Raw genomic sequence first — 20,434 nt, 5'->3', positions numbered from 1 at the left:
AATTGTGCTTAAAACTGTTTTATCTCTGTCTGATGCTTTAATATCCTGTTTGGAAAAAATGAAGGCTATAAAGCTGAACATCCCTTTTCAAGTTCTGGAGGTAAATACAATCGATTCTTCAATTCTGACAGAGAAACATCTCTAGAATCCCTTCCCACATTTTTTTCCTCAGGCCCTTTTCTCATTTTTAAAAATTACAAAAGTCGCTAAAACAGCTTCTGTTTCAATAGGTTTTTGTATTTATCAATATTGTATACATTAATAATTAAAATGGATCCATCTGCTGCCTCTACTACATCTCACAACTCTCTGAAGGGCTTTTAATATTGTATTATTTTGAATTTTAAGGTGGCAATTTTGATTTTGCAGATCCCGAGGTGGTCTTGGAAATGTCCAGGAATCCTTGGGCCACACTTTTGGAAAACATTGCATTAAAAAAGCTGCATCTGCAACTTGATTTCACTTCCCTTAGCACATAATTGTTTCTTGGTTCTAAAAAAAATGTTAATCAGAATATTATTTTTTTCTCACAAACATTAAATAAACAAACAGACAGACACTGGTCAAGTAAATCAAGAAGTCACTATCATTTTCCCAGTTTCAAAACCCAACCATGGGATGTAAGTAAGATTCAGCCAAACCTCTACATAGGATTGTTTTATATTTATGTTGTCATATTTCTAAAGAACTGTCTGAGTAAAATAACCATTAGCAGAATTTAATAGAAATATTAGAATATAATAACAGTAGAAAATTTAATGATTTTGTGAATGTGAGCAATGAGTGAATCCCCCCCCCTAATAATATAATGCCTTCAAAAGATCCAGTACAGATCAACCTGCAACAAAAAGTGAGGCTCCTATGTAGCAAAGAAAGTCTAATCAATGCATAAAGTACAAAAAGGAGAATGGATTCCCAAAATCTAGGAAGAAGAGTCTGTATCTCTAAAGAATTCTGATAGTACAATAGCAATGCTGAAGCACTGATGTTCATAAGTCTAAAAGATTAATATGTTGTGGCTTTAAAAAAAATACTAAACAAGAGATGGTTTCAAATATTCTTAATGAGGAAAGAGCTGAGTAAGGGCTTGTCAGACTTTGCGTGACCATTCACAGGCTTCCAGAGTAGGAGGCCATTACCTACTCTGCAAGCCTGCCTTATGCAGGGATACAAGGTCATATGATCTTTCTATCCTCTTGGGAGAAAAACAGAGCAATGCCATTTTCACTGATCTGCATTGTAAGCATTACTCTCTCCATTGTAAGCCCATTTAACTTTCCATAAATACTACACCTGATTAAACTCTCCCCACCCCTCCAGCCTCCCCCAAAACACATTTTCTTGTGAGTTGTACAAGTAAGATGACAAATACTTTATAAAATCTAAAAACACCAATTCATCTAAGATACCCAATTATTAAACAATTGATTCCCTCACTAACAAGCATTGATGATTCTATATTTTCTTTTTACTAAAAATTCAACTTCCTCCCCCAAAGTATTAACATGCAACCCTTCTTAAGATAGCTTTTATTGTTAATATGACATGAAAAAGTATGCAAGTTACACTAGAATTTAAAAACACACATCACACATTACCATAAGCCCATTTCCTGATTAAATTGCTAAGTGAAACTAGTCAAATTGTTTTAGAGTCCTTCATCCTTCTATTTATGATGTAATAGACGACAATTTTCTTTACAAATATTTTGAGTAAAATTTGTCTATCTTGATTGCTAAAATACAAAAGTTTTCCATACAAAAAATTGTTGAAAGCACTTTCCTTCCCCCTTCCAAAAAGCATGTAAGAATGTAAAAAGATAAAGAGTAGATGGCTAGACTAACAACCAAACCCCACACAAGTATTTTTTTTAACAAGGATATTAAAAAAGGACCACCGTAAAAATGAGGGTTGGTTTTGTTTTGAAAAAAACAGTACATAGTTCAGTGTCAATATTTCACATTTCAAAAAGCTATATATATATGATTTGACATACAAAAATCTCCTTTTCTGGGAGAAAGGAAATTAAGGCCAGACACAGCTTTAAAATTCACAAAAGGAAATACAAAAATATGTTGTGCTTCCAAGACTGTTCTCCTCTGCAGGAAGGGATAAACATAAGTGAGGACTAGATGATTGGCATTTACATGATTGCACAGCTTCTGTTGGCTCCTCGTGGGTCTCCCTATTTTAAATATAAAAAAATGTTCAGATTGTAACTGATATATAAAACTGTAAAGTTTGATATACATTCAATGTAATGAATAATCTGCCTATTTTCCCAAATTATAATAGTATAAAAAATAAGCATGTCCGAATCTTATTAACAATATATTTTATGTTCTGTCTCAGGAGGAAAACATGGAACAATTCAAGAGTATTAAAATCATTTGCATGAAACAATATAAATTGTTTGACAAATATTATATAAGAGGCATCTCACCTCTCTATATCTGAACAATATTGTTGCATATACAATATCAAAAACACATGGACAACTACTTCCTTCAAAACCTTGAGCAAGTTTTCATATGCAAAAGCTGAAATAGAACTAAATTCTACATTGTTGCTAGAAATTTCTTTTAACGTGAAGTTGTAGCATGGATGGAAGTGTTTTGAGTGTCTTTGTCTAGAATAAAGCACACATTTTTGTCCAGACATGGGCCTGAAATGTGGAGTGTTCCAGGCATAACAGTGTTGGGATGACTGGGAAAAGCAAGCAAGGCCACTTGATTATAGCTAAGGAAACACAAAGAAAGGAAGGTACTGTTAGGGGGAAAAGTGGTTGGACATGCTGCCCTTCAATGTATGGGCATAATGTGCAATGGCTAAGAGGAGGATGGAAGAGACATTGGTGAGAAGATCTGGAGCTGGGGGAGGGGTTAACTGCAGCACAGTATATGCTTGCCACTTGTAGATTCCCCACTTGAATTCAAGTACAGGGAAAGGCAATGAGAGGTTTGAGAGGCAAGGCAGCCCATGCCTCATGTGAAGACGGGAGGTGCATAAGGTTTTTTCCCTACTAGCCCTTTAATATCTCTCCAACATTTTTCAGCCAAACCCTGAAACAAACAAAATATTCCAGTTTATTAAAACATGATTATTTGCAGATGTTTGCGAACCTCTGAGTCACAAATGTTTATTTTGAATTTAAAAAAAAAACATATTTTCTACATTGTGTACGCCCCTAAAAAAATAAAAGATGGTCACAAGACAAATATTATACTTAGTGCTATGTTTATAATGGCTTGGATCTAAGGGAGCTCAGTTCTGAATTTGCTTATGGCTCTCAAAATATTTTAATAGCTATAATTTAGCATCTTTATGCCAGGCCTATGTAAACAGTGTTTAAAACATTAAAATCGTGAAGCAGGTTAGGATCTAGGACAGTGATCCCCAATCTTTGTGGCTTAGTGGCCCGGCCCAGCTGGGGCAGGGAAGTGGGCTGCAGGAGTGGCATGTATGCATGCCGACCCGCCTGTGCGACGGGAGCTCCGTATGCACACTAGTCTGCCTCTTGTGCAGCCCAGTTCCGAAGACACCACAGCCAGGAGTTGGGAATCACTGATCTAGATCAATGTTGCCAACCTCAGCAACTTTAAAAAATATGTCTCTGAACTCTCAGAATTTTCTCAGGCAGCACTCTGGAAGTTGAAATCCACTCATCTTAAACATGCTAGAGTTGGGAAACACTGCTCTAAGGGAAAAACTGGTTTCAAATTAGGAACCAGCTAAACAGAAGATTAAATGTACACTGAGGAAAACCTGAATAACTGAAAAGCATTTCAAACATAAACAAGCACAAATGTACTACTCTTCCCAGTTCATTCTCTCCTACCTCATAAGCCAGCGATGGCAAACCTTTTTTGGCTTGCGTGCCACAAGTGGGGGAAGCGCAGAGGGGTCGTGTGCGGGGGTGCCGCACCCATAATGCAATGTGCGACCCCCCAGTGTGCACGCGCGCACAAAAGCTGCTCCCCCCATTTTTACATGCTTTTTTCACCCTCCCTAGGCTCCAAAGGCTTTACAGGAGCCTGGGGAGGGCGAAAAGAGCCCCCCCCCGGAGGCTTCAGGGATCGTCCGGAGGCTTCCCTAAAGCCTTCGGAACGCTCCAAACGACTTTCGGTTTGCTCGGAGGGTCGTTTGGAGCGCTCCGAAGGCTTCAGGGACCGTCCAGAGGCTTCAGGGACCGTCCGGAGGCTTCCCTGAAAACGCTTAAAACGACCCTCCAAGAAAACCGGAAGTCACTTCCGGTTTTCTCGGAGGGTCGTTTTGAGCGCTCCGAAGGCGTCAGGAAAGCCTCCGGACGGTCTCCATGGGGGGGGCGGGGAGGCTCTTTTCGCCGTCCCCAGGCTCCTATAAAGCCTCTGGAGCCTGGGGAAGGCGAAAAATAGCTTTTAAAAAGGTGAACTCAGCTGGCCAGCGCGCACATGCGCGCTGGCCAGCTGACAGGGCAGCGCCTCGCGTGCCCTGACAAATGGCTCCACGTGCCACCTGTGGCACACGTGCCATAGGTTCGCCATCACTGTCATAAGCTAAAGATGGTTAATGTAGATCTGGATAGATATAGCTATATTTGCATGGCTGTATTTCATGTGCTTATCAATTAGCCTGGTGATGTTTCTTCCCTCGTGGCTTTACTAATGAAGATGAAGTGATTGGTCTTTCTTCCCCTACTGATCTTTCAATGGATAGTTAATAGTTCCTTCTTTACCCTCTAGATCAGGGGTGTCAAACTCACAGACCATGGGCCGGATGCGTCACGTGCTGGTCACGGCCAACCGCGGTTTAGCAAAGGAGAAAAAAGTCCTGATATGTCATGTGACAATGACATGAGTTTGACACCCTTGTTCTAGATTACCAACAGTCAAAAATCAGCAACCCTAGCAAATGTTAATATCACATTATAGCTAGAACTATCAGAAAAGTTGTCTGGATCTCAGTCTGTAGCAGATTCTTTGAGTTTTATTTATTTCATTTGTGAGATCTCTATGTCGGTTTGTTAAACAACTAAATGTATTCCTATCCTGGTTTTCTGCAAAACCCCTTACATTATTCAGAAGATACAATTTTTTAAGATATCTGAAATTATAGGATACCTGCTGGTGAAATAGATGTTCCTCTTCTACAGCTTCAACTGGTTCTTCGTCTACTTCTTCCCCCTCTTCAACTTCAAGTAAAGTTGTTTTGAAGACGGTGCTTCTCTGAGCAACTTCCTATAATAGACATTGCCGGGTTATTATCAAACACTCAAACTATTTCAGGACTTTTTTTATTATTATCTACTGTAAGCATGCACTACTGCTGTGAATATATAATTCCCACTTGGAGAAGTATACTAATTTATTAAAAGGAAAATCACAGGCTTACTCCTCTATTTGGTCACATCCTTTTTTAACAGAATAAATTAAATTGTATCAAGGTAATGGAGTCATATGTATCTACGTTACCTCTCCCTGAGAGTTTTTCAGAACAACTTTCACATCTTTGCCAGTGCCCCAGGAATTCTGGTTCTTCCAGATGAGGTCAGAGGGAGGACTGGCTGTTATTCCAGCATTAGCAGCCCAAATCTGAGAAAAATAAAACAGATCATACAAAATTTATACATAACTGCCAGTAATTATCTTTGCATCTCTATTTACATATAATGTTAAAAGACAAAATACACCACAACTGCATGTTTTTGGGTACAAATTGCCAGAAATCTGAAGCGAAATAACAATTTAAAGACATTTACTATAATCAACAGCAGGCTTCATTTTCTTAGGGAATAGAGTCCGAATGACACTCATAATATTGATTAGGATTAATTTACACATATGTTAATTAGTTATTATTCCATTCCACCTGGACCTTCTGGTTGTAGTCCAGATTATATTTTATTAACAAGCTACATTTTGAGTTCCACAAAGTTGATCACTTACTGTAACAGTCTGGCCTGCCTTCAGCACATATCTTGAGGTATACTTATAATTCACAGAAACATCTCCTATTTTTCTGATCATCTCCCAGCCTCCCATTGGTTGATCCTGCATTAAATCAGAGGACAAAAAAAATCTGTATTAGGCAATTACAATACATGAACACAAATAACCCTTGAAATTTCAACGAAAATACCACAAAAATGCATCATATGCAGATAAATCTAACTTTAAATTTTTAACCATAGCGATAGGCAGGAAATTACAAATTTTTATATCGCAAGTTATAAAATTGCACAATTTTAATGCTCTGATAGGCTTTAAAAATTGGGTCTATAGCTTTGGTCTACAGATAGATCAAACCAATTTTGGATTATATTTTGGAACCTAAAATTCTTGGCTTACCCATGGGTACATATAGTATATATTTCTACCAATTAAGCCATTCAGATTAATAGAATTATATACAATATATTTTGCATGTACGCTATCCTTTTTACCAATAAATAAAGAATAAGTACAATATTTTTTCTAGACTGGCAGTTTATTCATAGAAAGTTGAATCATAAAACAGGATGGGCTGTAGCTAAACTTTAAGAGACCCCTTTAAGCTTTTGGCCTTCCAGGAACTCCTTAACTTCATCTTCCAACAGTTCCCTTATCATAGGCAATGAAATAACGCTACATTTGTAGTTTCTGAAAGGCTTTAAGTTCCTGTCTCTACCTTATGTCAGCCTTATCCATCCTTTAATTATATAAACTTCAATTCTGAATAATCCTTGGCCAGCATGGCAATTGCTGAGAATCAGGGAATTTGGCACACAAGTTGGAGAAGAATGAATTGTTTAATAAAATATGTCACCACTGGGATTATAGAACTAAAATTTTTCAGTAAACAGATTTAAAACAACCTTTCACTGGCTGGGTTTATATATACTATATAATCGAAAACAAATCAATTATACTATGTCTTAGCACATAATTAACATACCTGATCAGAAGTGTTCTTCAAGCGGATAAATTTCCCATCTACATCTATCTCCTCAATACAGATATTTCCATTGGCAGAAGCTGAGTGAGCGATACTAACACTACTACTGGCCTCTGATTCTTCTACATCAACTCTCTTCCTCTTTCCCCTCGTTGTACGAACACTACGGCTTGATGATGCCCGAGAGACAGTTACACGAGAAGATGGGCTGGGACTAAGTTTCAACCTGAGGAGAGAAATTCATGAATACAGGTTTTTTTTAACAATGTCTTCATCCATCTTGTGTTATGAGCTGGTAAAAGTTCAGGGTAAGGTTTGTGAACCCACCTCATGAATAAAATAAGTCAATTAATCTATATTTAAATTAACATGCAGGCTTATATTTTCAAATACAAACAGTTCAGTTATTGTCTCTACCCTCTCCTCGCATAACCAACATTATGAACTGAGGCTAGTTTTTAAGAGGTTTCAAAACAAAGGCTAGCCAAAGAATAATGAATTAAATCGTCCTTTATTCAGCAGCATACATTTTAGAAGAGAAGTGGTAGAAAGAAAGAAAAACGATACATAGATTTTCTGTTGGGAGATGCAAAACATGACCAAAGCAATCCAAAACTGAACTAGGAAAGAAAAAGGAGTCATGAATCTTCTTCTAATCCTCAAGACTGCTAGTTCAGAACAAGTAGGCTGGAAAGTATGGAAAGGGCTATATTTACTGCTATGCTATGGAAATTCTTCTGTGCCCAAACATGTCTCATACATGTGAATTGTATAGTACTTTCACACCAATACACGAGCATCATAAGCAACCGTGATTTGGTAGTTGGATGGGGAAAAAAATCCAAGAATATTGATTGGCAGATGTGATGTCTAAGAAGATGTAGATAAGATTGGCAGACTGGTGACCTGCAGACTATTTAGGAATTTAGGGAGGTAGAGGCTGCTGAAGCAGTGTTCAATTTTCCCAATTAGTCTCCTCTGGAGTTCATTTAGATGAAAATTCTTCTAGCTTCTAGCAAGCAAAGTCAATGAGGAAACCAGATTCACTTAACCACCATGTTATTAATTTAACAACTGCACTGATTCACTTAACAACTGTCACAGTAAAAGTTGTAAAACGGGGCAAAACTCACTTAAAAAATTTCTCACTTAGCAACATAAATACTGGGCTCCATTGTGGTTAAGTTGAGGAATACCTATAGCTTTCCATTAGCAAATCTATTCCCCACCAAGAGCAATTTTCCCCAGTGATTACAATACTTAAAATTACCAGATCAATACTATTTCAGTACTGTTGTTTATACTATACACTTCCTTACAGCAAAACGTTTTAGTTGGATTTTACCTTTTACATATCACACATGAATGAGCCAACAAATGTAAGCATGATCACATAAAAATCCTAGGAGAAAATTTGGCAAAGAGGATTTTTCCATTTTGACCTCCATTTGTTAAAAACATACACATATCTCATCAACAAGGTCTCTCCTGACCTTCAGAGAGGTGGGTAAATGTTTAATGAATAGAAACACTAAATTATCTTTACATTACCTTTCTTCTTCACCCTCCAACAGCTTCCTATAAGCATTGATTTCCATATCCAGAGCCAATTTTACATCTAGCAGTTGTTCATAATCATTCAACTGCTGTTGCATCAGATCTCGTATCTCTGCCATCTCTCTCTCTTTGTCAGAGAGTGTCCTGCGGAAGGTATCTCTTTCTTTAGCCAGGATGTCCTCCAGTTCTTGCATCCTCTCTAGCCACCCTCTAGACTAAAAATTACAAACAAAACGAAAACCTCAGCAATCTTAACTTCTGAGAATATATATATATGGAAAGATGCTATTAAAAACTGAAACCGAAAGACATGAAATGTTTTTAATCTGTTTTGTACATAAAATAATTAGCATGAAGGAATTAATTTGTCCCCCTATGCCCCAAAAAATATATTTCTACAGATTATTAAGCAATCTAACACAAAAGGAAATAAACATACATATTTCCTGTTTGGGCCAAGAATAAGCCATGCATATCACTGAATGATTACAAAACAATCTCATTTGCAGAACAATTCTTTTTAATATTCAGAATTCAGCTATTTTCCCATGCATTAACATCTTGAGTAAATACTAAATATAACAGTACAGTATAAGGATTAAGTGTTCCTTACTCTAAAGCAGCGGTTCTCAAATAGTGGGGCGCGCCCCCCTGGGGGGGCGCGAGGCTCCGTAAAGGGGGGCGCGAAGGCTCCCTTTCCATCTGGGTGCAACGGCGGCGGCGTGGGCGAAGCATAATATATCCCGCCTGGAAGTGGCAGCACTTCGGACTGTGGATTTTCATTGGAGCCGCAGGCTGGAGCTGTGCAAGAAGCCTGCTCGGGCGGGGGTGGGAGGGAGGGAAGCATGGCTGTCCCAGGCTTCCCTCCCTTCCCCCCCCCCCCAGCCCAAGCAGACTTTTTGCACAGCTCCAGCCCGCGGCTCTGATGAGTCTCTGAGCAGTCCCCAGCGCTGCCACTTCAAGCCGGGATATATTCTGCCATGCCCTCGGCGGCGTCTTTATGCAGGTAGCTTGCCTCCCCGCCAGCAGCTCCACCGCCAGGATTCCGTCTGGAAGCGGAAGCGCAACAGCCGCTGTTGGGGAAGGGACAAAGGGGCGGCGGTCGCCCGATCTTGCCACCGCCACCCCTTCGCCCCTGGTAACGGCGACTGTTGTGCTGCTGCTTCCAGCTGGGATGCTGGCGGAGCTGCTGGCAGGGAGGGTGGGAAGAAAGGGAGGAGGGAGTAAGGATAGACAAGCAAGAGGGAAAGAGGAAAGAAGGCAAGCAGGCAGGAAGGAGGCAGAAGGAAGGAGGGAAGAATGGAACTGGAAGGGAGGCAGGGAAGGAGGGAGGGAGAAAGGAAGGATAGGAGGATAGGGAAAGAGGAAAGAAGGCAGGCAGGCAGGGGGAAAGAGGAAGGAGGGAACTGGAAGGGAGGCAGGAAGGAAGGGAAGGAGGAAGGGAGGGTGGAAGGAAGGATAGACAAGTAAGAGGGAAAGAGGAAAGAAAGCATGTGACTACGGTGGGAGACGAGGAAAGTTATGCAGAGGTGTACTTATAACAATTTTATAGACAAATTATACTATTTACAGTCGCGCGGGGGGGGGGGGGCGCGAAATGTTTTCTTCTTCCTAGGGGGGGCATGACAGAAAATAATTGAGAAGCACTGCTCTAAAGCAAATTAAGAATATCTTCCTATAAAAGCCAGTTAATATATTTTATGCTGCATTATATATTAACGTATGTACATATTTTAAAATAACTTTAACAAGGTGATTTATAACAAATGGTGTAGTTTAAAATATTTATATTACTTTCCTCAAATAAAATAAGAAAAATATTTTATGTTAAAAACATTGCTCACTCTTCTGATAGTACTACTTTTACGCAACCAATAGTCAGCTGAAAGCCAAAGCAATTGTTTTGATAAGGGAACCTAACTGTGTAAGCCATTGGAACTAAAATACATTAAGTAGAATTAATTCAAAAAACACATTAAAGCACAAATTAAGAGTTAAAATTAAATTAACTCCAAAAGAATCAGCACAATTTATTCAATGGTAAACACCTCAATTCAGATGCATCTAAGATTCACCCCAAAATATTTAAGGAGGATTGACTGCTGACAGACACAGTTCTATTCTGTCACCCTCTTTCTTCTCTTAAAAGCAGAAGGAAGATCGAGAAACTCCCTCATTGGTATTTGCAATAAAAGGAAAATAATCCCTTGTCCTGAAAAGTAATACAGTTGAGATATATTGTCTTCTGTTTTTAATTGAGAGAAATACAAATCCAATCTAGTTAGGACCTGCTAATATTCACTTAGAATCTTAAATTCCTTACCTCTTTTTGTAAAGCAGACAGTTGGGAAGAGAGGCTATCAATGCGCATGCGACTTTCTGTAAGTTCTTCTCTTACGGTATTAGCTGCTGAGCTACACATTTCAGAGGACAGCCTTGCGTTTTCAAGCTACAGAAGAGCACAGAAAAAGCATTCCAGTTACTTTGCCAACAAATACAGTAACAAGTACTTTACTCTTAAAAAATCTGTAACAGAATTAAGTTACGTAATACAGGAAACCTCTCAGGCTGGCAAAATGACAACAAGGAATTTACGTAATATTTTGCTGGTGAATGATCTTCCACCCATCAAAATATTCAGATTACTCTTTTTCCCCAAACAGCAACATTTTCACTATACTTATTAATTCAATATTTAATAAGCAGATATAATAGGATTTAAGATAGTTGAAATAGGGTGTTAACAATTCACTGGAAAAGGGCAGCAAACTGGTGCTTAATAGTTTTAAAAAATATTCCAGTTCAGTGAAATTTCAGTTATTCAACAATTTCAGCTTGTTTAAAAAAATCAGTGCAATCACATGAAATAAGCTATCTATTGTTTTAAGAGCACTCTACACTGTTACACTTTAGGGTTAAGCATATAGGCTACAAAACATAATGAGCATGTAATTCCTTTATCTACTAATGATTCAGTTAGGGGAATGCAAATGTTAACCATGCTAGGACTTCCTCAACAAGAATAAGACTGAATGAAATGCATTATCATGTAAAGAGCCCTTTTAGTGTCTCACAGAATTTGAGAAACATGTAAAAGGGGGAGATGTGACCTACAACTTCCACTACTTAAAAATAATAAACTTCACAATATTAAAAATTTATAATATTGGCTTTATTCAACCAAGCTTTTAAAAATTGTTTCTAGCAGCTTTTAATGGCCTTTTCTTGATCAGCACTAAATGATGAGCTATAGCCGTGATGGCGAACCTGTGGCACGCAAAGCCCTCTCTGCTGGCACGCGCGCCATTGCCCCAGGTCAGATCTCCATGGTGTTTCTTTCGTGAGCTTCTGTTTTCCTGCAAATGACGAAGCAGAAGCTCACAAAAGAAAAATATCTTACTGCTTGCCATGCTGCTGGTGTTAGGATGCCCCGCCTCCCACCAGCCAGCTGGTCTTTGGGTCTCTGCTGGGCATGTCTGTGCATGTGCATTTGTGAGTGCATGTCCGTGCATGCATGTCCACACATGTACACCTTTCAGTTTGTGCATGCGTATGCATGCAGTTTGGGCACTCAGTGTGTAAAAGGTTCGCCATCACTGACCTAATTATAGATGAGATATGGAAAGAAGAGATTTTTTTGTTGCATTTTTAGAGAAAACGGTAAGCTATGATACTGAAAGTGAAGGGAAATGAAATAATAAGAACGGATTATACCATTAATAGGTAAAGAACTAAGAATGAAGACGCTAAGGTTCCCTGGGACTTCAGAATTCAAATAGGTAAGTACCTGACACATAACACCCAGACTTAACAATTGCTGATAAGAAAGAGAGAAAAAAGTCTGGATAATGTACATTGCAGTACCCGGGAAAAGCAAAATAGAAAGAAGTGGAGAAAAATGACAAAATACAAAACCTGCAGAGAATTAAATGACTATGCTAAAAGAAAGCAAAGATAGTATCAAGAGTAATATGTTATTTAGCACTGTAGCAGGAGCTAAGAGAACACAAAATTTGTAACTATTTTTAACAAGTCAGATTTCTAATTCATCATTTCTACGATTAATATACATCATCAGCATTGGAAAGTTTTCAGCAAGTCAAAAAAATCTGAAAATATTCAAGTGTGGGTACTTTGGCATGGTATGTTTCTTCAAGTTCCTCTTTGTAAAGTTTCACTTGTACATCATGTTGCTCTCTCATTTCTTTCAGTGCTTGAGTCAGTTTGTATTCATACTCTATCAGACGCCCAGAGTCCACCTCAACAAGGCGAGTCTCATGTTTCCTTCTTGTTTCATTTATTTCCTAAAAATAAATAAATAAAGTTATTTTAAAAGCATTCACTTTTTTAAAAAAGTAGGAATCTTATCAGGCTGTCATATTATGTTAGGGTTGTAATACTGAGTTACAAGGTTAGGATCTTCAGCTTTTCCCATGCTAGCAATCCTCCTCAAAACTACTTCTACTGGTAACAGAGGATAGCAATATGTGCTTTGCCATGTTAATCACAAAGATGTGCTCAAAGAGTATCTGTGAGCCACAAACATTATAAATAAAATAATGGTTTACCTAACCTAGCTGAAAAAATGTTTTGGTTTTAGAATCTCAACTCATTACCTCTTCATACATATTTTTTCGAAATTCCAAGTCTTCAATCAAACTTTGGCAGCGGTTTTCGAGATCCACTTTCAATAATGTTTCATCCACCAATTGTTTCTTGGCAGCTGCAAAAGCAGCTTCAAGCTTGAAAAGAATATTAAAATAAAATTATAGCACAAATTTCACCAGAATAGCACTACAGGAGAGAATAAAGTATCATCTGATCCAATATTTATATAATTGACCAATTACAGTATTCAAAACCTGCTTAATAACATAAATATTTGAGATTTCTTAAATGTCTAAATTCTAAGTATAAAGGTAGTCCTCAACTTACAACTGGTCACTTAGTGACCATACTAAGTAATGACAGACCTCCCTATGGGTACCTGTGATGCCGTTTTGAAGTTCCGACAGCTACATATTTCAGAGTCTCAGCAACTGGTCCGCATTTATGGCCATTTGCAACATCCAACAATCAGGCAACTGTATTTTACGACATTTCAGTTGTAATCCTGCATTACTTCCAGTTATTTGTCCATAGCAAATAAATGGTTCGCTTAACAACTGCAGTGGGCTCTTAATAACTGCAGCAACAAATGTTATAAAACTGGATTAGTCACATGCATGACTTGTTTTATGACCACAACTTAAATATAATGGGTAGGCTCCATTACGGTTGAAAGTCGAGGCCTAACCAATTCAATCAAGTATTTATTAATTTAATAAAACAGCCATAAGTCACTTTTTTCAATGCTGTTGTAACTTTGAACAGTCACTAAACGAACTATTCTAAGTCGAGGACTACCTGTACAAGTGACCCCTTCAGAGAGGACAATTCAGTGAATGAGTCAGGTCTCATGTTTGGCAAAGATTTCTTTCCTCTAGCATAAACAGGGACCACATCTCTAGAGCAGGGGTGTCAAATTCAAGGCCCGTGGGCCAGATCCGGTCTGCGGGATGCTTAAATCCAGCCCGTGGGGCCAGCCTGGAAATTTCAAAGGACTGGCCTGTGGTGCCTCTGCCGTGCAAAATTGTTTTTGGCAGGCAGAGTGCTGCTGGAGGCTGGAGAGGCCTAAAAAGGGCCATGTGGGGGCCTCCGCCAGCAAAAAACATTTTTGGCAAGCAGAGTGCTGCTGGAGGCCGGGCAGGTCGAAAAAGAGGTGCAGAGAGCGTGCGTGGCCACCCACACACACCTTTGGCCAGTAAGGTGCTGCAGGAGGCGTCCATCCCCTCTCCTCTGTCCTAACCACACCTCACCAAAGAACTGCAATATTGATCTGGCCCTCAAAGGAATCCAGTTTGACATCCCTGCTCTAGAGACTTCCGTTTTAAATTAAACTCAGTAAACTATGGCTATTCTAGTTTTAGCTATAGTTAATTTAAAGAACCCTACTTTATTAAAATTGAGATGCAACATTTTAGCTATGATTAAACCATCATATCATCTTGATATAATCCTAAGGAAAAGGTAACATATAGGCCCAAGCCTTACACACATAACAGACTATCACTAAAAATGAACATTGGCTTACCTGAAGGGTCGTTCTTGGTGAACTGCAGGAGTGTCCAAGCAAGGGTTAAATTCTGTCCCACTGCCCAAGGACTGGATTGAAAATCTTTGGCTACGCCCTCTGGCTCCTTCCATCCTCAGATTTTCAATTCGTCCATCTGGGACGGATGTCCACCTGGCAATAGATCCTCACACAGAAAACCAGGACATTCTGGAAATAATACTACAGGGTGGGGTTGGACACTCCTGCAGCGCACCGAGAACGACCCTTCAGGTAAGCCAGTGGTCATTCTCTGATGCACTGCTTGGAGTGTCCAAGCAAGGGACATGCCCAAACAAAATGTCACTAGGGCAGGTGTCTCCAATGAGATCCACAATCCACATCAAGATTCGGGAGAAACCACGCTCTGCAAGACATTTCTTCCGAAGGCAGCATCCGCAGAGGCATATTTGTCCAGCTTGTAGTGCCTAACAAATAAGGATGGCGTTGCCCAGGTCGTGGTTTTGCAGATCTCCTCAATCGAGGCCTGGGTAGCTCAGGCCGCGGTATTCGCTGCGCTTTGGGTTGAGTGTGCTGTCAGTCTGGGAGGTGCAGACCTACCCTGGTGCTCATAGGCCAGGGAAATACATTATCCAACGGCTAATGGTGGAAGATGATACATTTTGACCCATCGCCGCCGGTTGAAAACATACAAATAAGGCCTCTGAGCGTTGGAAGGAGGATGTACACTTGATGTACCTCTTCAATGCTCTTCGCATGTCGAGGGTATGCCAACGGCGTTCTCCGGGATGCGTGAGTCTCGGGCAAAAGTTTGGGAGAACGAGCTCCTGGGCCCTGTGAAAGAAGGAATTGATCTTTGGGATAAACGACAGGTCCAGTCGTAGAATGACCCTGTCACTATGGATGAGGCACAAATCCTCCCTGACTGGCAGGGCTGCCAGTTCTGATACCCTCCTTGCCGATGTAATGGTGATGAGGAAGGCCATCTTGAAGGAAAGGTGCCTGATGGAAGATCGGAGAGGTTCAAAGGGTGGTTCTGAGAGAGCCCTGAGAACAACAGCAGGTCCCAGGACGGGTATTGATGGATCACCTGCGGCCACAGGTTCAATGCACCTTTAAGGAAGGCCCATATGCTGAGGTGACGGCTGAGTGATTGGGAAGAGTCTACAGATATTACAGTGGCCAATGCAGCGACTTGGCGTTGTAAAGCGTTTGGAGCTAGTCCTTTATCAAATCCCTCTTGGAGGAAGTCCAGTATTTGAGGGAGAGACGTGGAAGTGGCTCTAGGTGATGTGAGCCGCACCACGTGGAGAAGGCAGACGACGTGGACCCGTAGATCCTAATGGTGGTAGGACACTGGGCTGCCTGGATGGTATGAATGACCTGGCTCAAGAATTTGGCTTCAGCTAGGAGATCCCCCTCAAGTGCCAGTGGTCAGATTGAGCCACCGGGGCTCTGGGTGTTGTATGACCCCCTGGCTGAGGGAGACCAATTCCTGGGGAATTTTACAAGGCTGGCTGACCGAGACAGTGGCGAGGTCGGCTAACCAAGTTCTTCGTGGCCAGTAAGAGGCCACCAGCAGCACTTCTGCTTGTTCCAGCATAATCTTCCTGACAACTCGAGGAAGTAGAGGCAATGGCGGGAAAGCGTAAAGCAGGCCCGTAGGCCAAGGGCAGTTGAGCGCATCTACCCCTTCTACCTGAGGCAACTATATCTGGTGAAAAAGCGGGGAAGTTGGGCATTCTCCAGGGTGGCGAAAAGGTCGACTAGTGAAGTGCTGAACCTGAGACACAGCTGATGGAACAGGTTCGGATAGAGGCGCCACTCCGACTGATCCAGAGTGGCCCTGCTTAACCAATCCGCCCGAACGTTGTTTATCCCTGATATATGTTCCGTTCTTATGAAACTCATATTACGCTCTGCCCACCGTCCAAGCGCATCTGCATCCGCCATCAATACGCTAAACCTGGTGCCGCCTTGGCGATTGATGTGCGCCTTCGTCGCCATTGTCTGTATGGACAAGCACATGGTGCCCCTGCAGGTCTGACTGGAACTTGCGCAGAGCAAGGCAGACCAACCTCAACTACAGCCGGTGTATGATGTGGGCGAGCTCGTTGGCGGACCACCTGCCTTGCACTACCTTGCTGCGGAGGTGAGCTCCCCAACCGAAGAGGCTGGCATCCAACGTGAGGATCACACGCTCGGGTTCTCAGAACAAGCCCTTCCTGAATGCTGGTGTCCACCACCACCTGTGGGAGCTTAGTACTTTTGGCGATGGGCGAATGCGGGTCCTGGAATTGCTGGCATTGGCTCTCTGCAATGGAAGGAGGAACCATTGCAACTCTTTTGCGTGCAGCCTTGCGCAGAGAACAATTGCCAGAGAAGAAATCATCTTGCCCAGCAATTGTGACAGCAGGACTACAGGGATGGTAGGAGACCGCTGAACCTGCTGTACCAGCTCTTGGAGGCTGTGAATCCGATCTGGACACAGGGACACAAGACATGATGAAGTGTCGATCACCGCTCCCAAGTGTAACACTCTCGTGGAGGGAGGGAGATGACTCTTCTTGTGGTTGATGGAAAACCTGTGATACTGCAGGGAGTCGATGGTGACTTTCAGGTCCCGCTGTGCTTGCATGTGGAACTGGATCAAAATGTCATCCAGATAACATTGTAGATGAATGGGGCGCTTTCGGAGGTCTGCCATCACTGCGGCCAGTATCTTTGTGAAGACCCTCGGGGCTGATGAGAGGCCGAAGGGGAGGGCACGATACTGGTAATGCCGGCCGGCATAATAAACCCGCAGGAATCGCCTGTGGGCCAGTCTTATCGGAACGCCTCCTGTAAGTTGATGGAAGTCATCATGACTGGAGGGAGTGTATCTTGAACTTCTTGTAGGCAAGATGATAGTTAGCTTCATCAAATCCAACATGGCCCTCCACCCTCCTCAGCATTTTGGAACCAGAAAGAGGCTGGAGTAGAACCCCCTCCTTTCCTGTCCCAGGGGAACCGGTTCTATGGCTCTCATTTCTGTCAGATGGCGAATCTCTGTCTGCATGAGCCCCCTCTTGATGGCACAACTAGGTATGGGACGAATGAAATGTTGGGGGGGAAGGGAAATGAACTCTAGGGTGAGGTCGAGCCTCACTGTTTGCAGTACTCACGCATCTGACATGGTCATCTCCCAACGGTCTGCAAACAGTTGAAGCAGACCCCCTATAGGGGTGTGTGACTGGTGGTCATTTGTTGCAGTGGAATGGCTTGTTGGCGAATCCCCCGCGAAATGGATGTCTAGAGAAGGACTGGTGATGGCCTCTGTCCTAAATGGCTGCCTATCCATTTTGTTCAGAGCCCTGGGGATAGGGGCGTTGGAAGGAGGTGGAGGAGGAATTAGGTTGCGAGTCGGTGGCTCGAAAGGACTGCTTCCGAAAGGAAGAAGTCCTGCGGTCCGGCTTATGGGAGATGGAAGGCATAACCTTCCACTTGTCCTTATTCTCAATAAGGACAGAGTCTAAGGCATCTCCAAAGAACTTGCCACCCTTGAAGGGAACAGAAACGAGTTTCCTTTTAGATCTCATGTCCGCGTTCCAATGGAAGAGCCATAAGAGCCAGCGGGAGGTGATTTTAGAGGCCATGGCTCTGGAAGCAAACTTTGCTGCGTTAAGAGATGCATCTGCAGTGTATTCATATGCCATTACTTTGTTAACATCCTGACAGAGCCTGGTATCACCCTGGGGAATACGGGTGAGCAGTTGACGAACCAGGCAATGGAAGCCCTGCTAAAGAAAGAGGCTGAAGTGGAGGCCCTAATGGTCCATGCCGCAGCCTGGTTGGGTCTTATGACAAGCCCTTTCCGTTCTCTTATCTTCCGCCTTGAGCCTTTCCAAGAGATCTGGGGGAAGGATGGAATTAGAGGTCAGGGCCACCACCGGAGCATCGACCTCCGGTAATTTGAGTAGATCTTCCATGCCGGACTCTACGGCATAAAGCTGCTTGTCATTACCTCCCAGGTCCCTGGCTGCACCCACTGGCGTTGCACAATGTCCTTGAATAACGTGGGCGCAGGCCCCAGGTCCTGAGCTTGAATAGTCTCATCAAACAACCCCCCACTGGGGTCAGCAGGGTCGGTAGACACCTGAGTAATGGTGGGGGTCGCCTCCTGGTGAGTAATGACTTTTGCCTTGTATAATATAGACATAAATAACGAAGGCTTGAACAGCCCGGTAAAGGCGGGCTTATCAGTTACCAAACCCTCGTCCTCAGACTGATCTGGTTCAGCCAGATCCTCCCCCTCTAAGACTGATTCAGCACTAACCACAGAGGGGGGAGACAAGGAAGGCCTGGGAATCTTAGACTTGCTCTTGTGCCTCTGGCCCGATTTTTCAGCACGTTCTTTGAGGCCCTGGGCAATGCCCTGTGATATTGCGGAAGCGACCACCTCCCTCATTTCGGCTGAGAGAGATGATCCTCCACTGGGCGGGTCGCCGCCCTGGAAGTAGAACGTGAGGCCAGCCTATAGGGCACAGAAGGAGGGGGAGGATCCTCTTCCTCCACTACCCCACAGTCAAACAGATCTGCACCCCCACCAATAGAAGGGGAAGGCTACCTGGACCCTCCATATGATTGGTCTGAGAACTCCTGTGGTTTTCCCCCTGCAGGAGGATGGGAAAGGGGCTGGTTGGGAAAGGGCCTGGCTCCCCGGGGACTCAGGTGGGTCCGCACGATGGACCTGAGCCACCGTGATGGTTTGCCTCTGCGCCCTTTTAAATTGCCTTTCTAGGGCTTTTTGGTGCCTGGCATCCACCTTATCCTGTCCTGCAGACTCCTTCCTGGAGTAAGGGTGTCTGCCTATCCCTCTTATAGCTTCCCTGGCCACCCTGTCTGCCCTTCTGCTATAGGGCCTATCCATCCCGGAGGAGGGCCCTTGCTCAGGAGCTTCGGCAATGGAATCTGTCGATGCTGCCCAAGATACCGACAGCTGAGTCTGAGGAAATTGTAGGCCTGGAGGAAGATGGATGAATTCCGCCCACGCACTTGCTCAGGCTGAGGCGCTGTGTTCAGGAGGAGGAGCAGGACTGTTGGGACTGCAAGTGGAACTTGCTACTGGTAGGGGAAAGGCCCGTGGAGAATGCCAGTGCCAAGCACTTGCCCGAAGCTTGCTGCAGGAAAGTCAAGTGGCTCCACTGGGTGATGAAGCTCCGGCAGCAATGAGCAGCAATTTGGCGGGGGAAAAAATCTTCAAAATGGCCAGCGCCACTTCCCAAAATGGCCACGTCCAGCCACGTGGCGCGGCTCCGGCAGATGGACGGCCGCTCCTGCTCGATCTCTGCTGCACGGCTGAAGTTGTTAGATGTGCCTCCTGAATGTCGGACGGGCCGGCGAGCATCGGACAGTCCCGCCGGTGAAGAGCAGCTGGGCGGCAATATTACAGAGGTGACGGGCAGCCTGGGAGGCTGAGAAGCCAGCGCTCCGTTCGGAGCGAAATCCGGCTTCTCAGAGCAAGGCAATCAAGACAGTGAAACAATGAAAGCTAACTAACTAAAAAAGGAAGGTAAAACAATAAAGAACTATGCTAAGGGCATTAGTACTTGTAATTCTTTCAGCTAAGGCTGTAAATATGTCCAATGGGCTTTGGACTGAATTGAAAAACTGAGGATGGAAGGAGCCAAAGGGCGTGGGCAAAGATTTTCAATCCAGTCCTTGGGCAGTGGGACAGAATTTAACCCTTGCTTGGACACTCCAAGCAGTGCACCGGAGAATATAAATAATTAGGAATACACTATATATAGTTGCTGCTACTACTTTAGTAAAACAGTTTAATAGCACTGGCAGATTATTTTTCAAATTATATAT

The 20,434-nt window shown here is 42.8% G+C and overlaps 1 protein-coding gene across 1 annotated transcript in view; it reads right to left on the bottom strand.

Annotated features, from left to right (window-relative positions):
- Nucleotides 1–1,511: 1,511 nt before the first annotated feature.
- Nucleotides 1,512–20,434, bottom strand: part of LMNB1 (lamin B1) — a 28,735-nt gene continuing 9,812 nt past the window's right edge. The window contains exons 3-11 of the mRNA XM_081941368.1: nucleotides 13,086–13,211; nucleotides 12,603–12,773; nucleotides 10,793–10,918; nucleotides 8,464–8,684; nucleotides 6,913–7,138; nucleotides 5,925–6,029; nucleotides 5,451–5,570; nucleotides 5,100–5,216; nucleotides 1,512–2,185 (exon numbers count right to left, since the gene is read on the bottom strand). Of these exons, the coding sequence (XP_081797494.1) occupies nucleotides 2,144–2,185; nucleotides 5,100–5,216; nucleotides 5,451–5,570; nucleotides 5,925–6,029; nucleotides 6,913–7,138; nucleotides 8,464–8,684; nucleotides 10,793–10,918; nucleotides 12,603–12,773; nucleotides 13,086–13,211 (1,254 nt within the window). The 3' untranslated portion in view covers nucleotides 1,512–2,143. The remainder of the gene's footprint in view (nucleotides 2,186–5,099; nucleotides 5,217–5,450; nucleotides 5,571–5,924; nucleotides 6,030–6,912; nucleotides 7,139–8,463; nucleotides 8,685–10,792; nucleotides 10,919–12,602; nucleotides 12,774–13,085; nucleotides 13,212–20,434) is intronic.

Source organism: Natrix helvetica (assembly GCF_964273705.1).
Source record: "Natrix helvetica genome assembly, chromosome: 2".
Taxonomy (NCBI): Eukaryota; Metazoa; Chordata; class Lepidosauria; order Squamata; family Natricidae; genus Natrix; species Natrix helvetica.
This window is presented reverse-complemented; position numbering and strand designations above follow the sequence as displayed.